The sequence below is a fragment of the Poecilia reticulata genome, linkage group LG1 (genome assembly GCF_000633615.1).
Source record: "Poecilia reticulata strain Guanapo linkage group LG1, Guppy_female_1.0+MT, whole genome shotgun sequence".
In the NCBI taxonomy this organism is placed as follows: Eukaryota; Metazoa; Chordata; class Actinopteri; order Cyprinodontiformes; family Poeciliidae; genus Poecilia; species Poecilia reticulata.
In genome coordinates this window covers 4,038,891-4,041,546 of record NC_024331.1, presented here as the reverse complement: position 1 = coordinate 4,041,546, position 2,656 = coordinate 4,038,891, and the positions used below count along the sequence as shown (strand labels likewise).

Here is a 2,656-nt window from a genome sequence, read left to right as displayed (position 1 = left end):
AGCTCAGTCGTTTTGCAAATAGTTAAAAGTTTAAACTGGCATGTTGAACATCTTTTATCTGGTCATTTTGTGGAATATTTAACAACTAGAAAATGGCACAAAATATAAATATTTTTTCCACTCTGACTCTGTTAGGCCTACAAATTTTACGTTGAATGTCCACTGCATTTTTTGTTGACACCTGTGAAAATAATTTCTATTCCTATGGCTTTTTTGTTTTCTGGGAAATTAGTTTTGACGATGAATACAGAAACAAGCATAAAAATGAAAATATCTACAATAATGATAGTAATATTAATAAAAAATAATAGTCAGTGAAAAGTAACCTACAAATTCTTTGGTGGGGGGCGGTGAGGGACCTGGATAAACGCTAGGGGGGCGCTGGCCCGAAAAAGGTTGAGAAACACTGCTTTACAAGAACTCTTTCACTTCAATACGTCAACTGTTGCAGGTTCCTACCTGCAGTGTTGTTTTTTGTCAGATAAACTGTGATGAAGTGTGTAAAGACAGACATTTGCCTTTCAGGCAACATGTTTGACTGAACTTCGCTCAATGTCTTCACGCTGAAAATGGAAAAGATATTATTATCACATATTGTAAAAGACAAATAAAAGGAATAAAAGAGATTCAAATATATTTGTAAAGTGATTATAAAGGATTAATGTATCCATGCTTACATGTACTGGTAGGTGCTGCAGTTCAGTGATTTGGAGGAGAGACATGAGAGGAAGTCCTTGGAAACAGCTGGCAGGAACGGACGAAGGCGGCGGCCGAACCACATCTGGAGGAAGGCGGGATCGTTGAGGACGGCCATGCTGACGACATCCAGCCGGAGTTCTTGTATGGAGTCCAGGATCATGGAGGCAGAAGGATGGTCAGGACGGAGCGTCTGCAACAAGAAATGATCCACAGTAAATTCTTAGCTAAAAAAAAGATCTTGATTGGAGGTGGTACAACAAGGTGTGTTTACATACATCAATCTGGGTTATTGTACTTTTTATTAACATATATTTTCAGCCCCAATAATTTTTTTTGTCATATTATAGGTGAAAAAAGTTTGTAGATGGCAATAGTCAATCCACCGTTACTGACTCCACAAATTCTTTGCTATGTTTAGCACCTTTCAGAAAAAAAAACGTGTTTTTTTTAAATATCAGCGATGGGCCTGAAAACTGAACCGGAGCACCGCTGGTTGGAACCAAAAGCCAGTCTTACGGTGTTGCTCAGCAGATCCAGAGCTTGATCCAGGACCAGGGAGGCTTTGGAGAGCAGCAGCTTCCAGGCAGGTTTGGAGCCTCTTGAGTCGGAGACCCTATCACAACCCAACATGGCTGCCAGATCCCCAGCTGTTAAACCTGACAACTGGAGAGGAGAATGACAACAGACCAGATGTTGAACCAAACATGGAACCATTTTCCHTCAGCTGCAGTTTGAGGACAGATGATGATGATGCAACGTCTTACAGAGGCACAGGCAAATTCCTCCACAGAGAAGCTGCAGTGCCGTCCGGCCATCGTTGATCTGTCTAGGTGGATCTGAAGCTCTGTGCTGTAACACAAAATGATTCATGTTTCCTTAATTTAACTTGAAATGTTTAGGGAAAAATATCAAAAAGTTTTTCTCAACCCTACCTGTTGACTCCCATGCATATCTCTGTCTCTGTGAAAACGTGCAAGACAAGTTAAAGTAATGTAAAAATAATACATCATTTAAAATAAAGTAGATAAAGGGTAGTTATGCAGAGAGAGGAAGCGTACCATTTGCCATTGTTGCATTGCACTAAGTAGAGAAAATTATTAAAATGGTTATTAATCTTCAAAAACAAATACATTTGTTTGAAAAAATAAAATAAATGTCCACAGTAACATATCTTTACCTGCCCACTGTATATGCTGCAGTCTGTAATAAAAGTACCAAAAATGAATTATTTAAAAACTCAGTTATTAAAGAAATAAGAAATTAATTGAAACAAATTTAAATCACAAAGTTATCTCTTGATTACCTTTTTCAAAAACAAACAATCAGTAAAGTTGCACATGAAGTATTGTCTCTTTGTATTTAATTTTATATTGAAATACAAGAAAATTATCTCAGCACAACTTCCTTTACAAGTAACTAAAATTGTTGTTACAGTTTGTTGGGAAAATGTTACATAAAGAAAATAAAGTTAAGGAACAGAATATTGGGAAGAGATTTAACATAACAGCATTTGTATTCAAAAATGCTGCATGTTCTTGTAAAACCCACCTAGTGGTAGTTGTTCGGACAAAGCCGCTTTAGTGTTTGTGATGACTAACACTATGTCAGGAGAAGTGGTTACCATGGCCTTGTCCAGTCTGGCAAATCTGCACGGCAAAAATATTTTACATTTAGTCAAACTAAACTCTTTCTGTGGTCTGCAAGAATCACTAAAATCATCCATGTGTAGAAAAAATAAAAATGATCAGAGAGAAAATGAATTTAAAACAATCATGCTATTATCACTCTATACATTCATAAGTTTTAGTACATGTCCTTAGTTTTTTAGTAGAGTTGCCTTTAACTTTCCATTTGATGTTCTTAGATGTTATTTACACATTATCTTTTTCTAATAATGCCTTTTAAATTGATGCTGCTACCGCTATGCTCCGCATTGGACATGAAAGCTTTTCTTCGT

At 36.7% G+C, this 2,656-nt stretch overlaps 1 protein-coding gene across 1 annotated transcript in view; it reads right to left on the bottom strand.

Moving 5' to 3' along the window:
• LOC103481871 (uncharacterized) overlaps window positions 1–2,430 on the bottom strand; it is a 31,016-nt gene extending 28,586 nt beyond the window's left edge. The window contains exons 1-8 of the mRNA XM_008437692.2: window positions 2,248–2,430; window positions 1,877–1,899; window positions 1,758–1,779; window positions 1,632–1,659; window positions 1,464–1,548; window positions 1,216–1,362; window positions 678–889; window positions 460–563 (exon numbers count right to left, since the gene is read on the bottom strand). Coding sequence (XP_008435914.1) covers window positions 460–563; window positions 678–889; window positions 1,216–1,362; window positions 1,464–1,548; window positions 1,632–1,659; window positions 1,758–1,779; window positions 1,877–1,899; window positions 2,248–2,422 — 796 coding nt within the window. The 5' untranslated portion in view covers window positions 2,423–2,430. The remainder of the gene's footprint in view (window positions 1–459; window positions 564–677; window positions 890–1,215; window positions 1,363–1,463; window positions 1,549–1,631; window positions 1,660–1,757; window positions 1,780–1,876; window positions 1,900–2,247) is intronic.
• Between the last annotated feature and the right edge of the window lie 226 nt (window positions 2,431–2,656).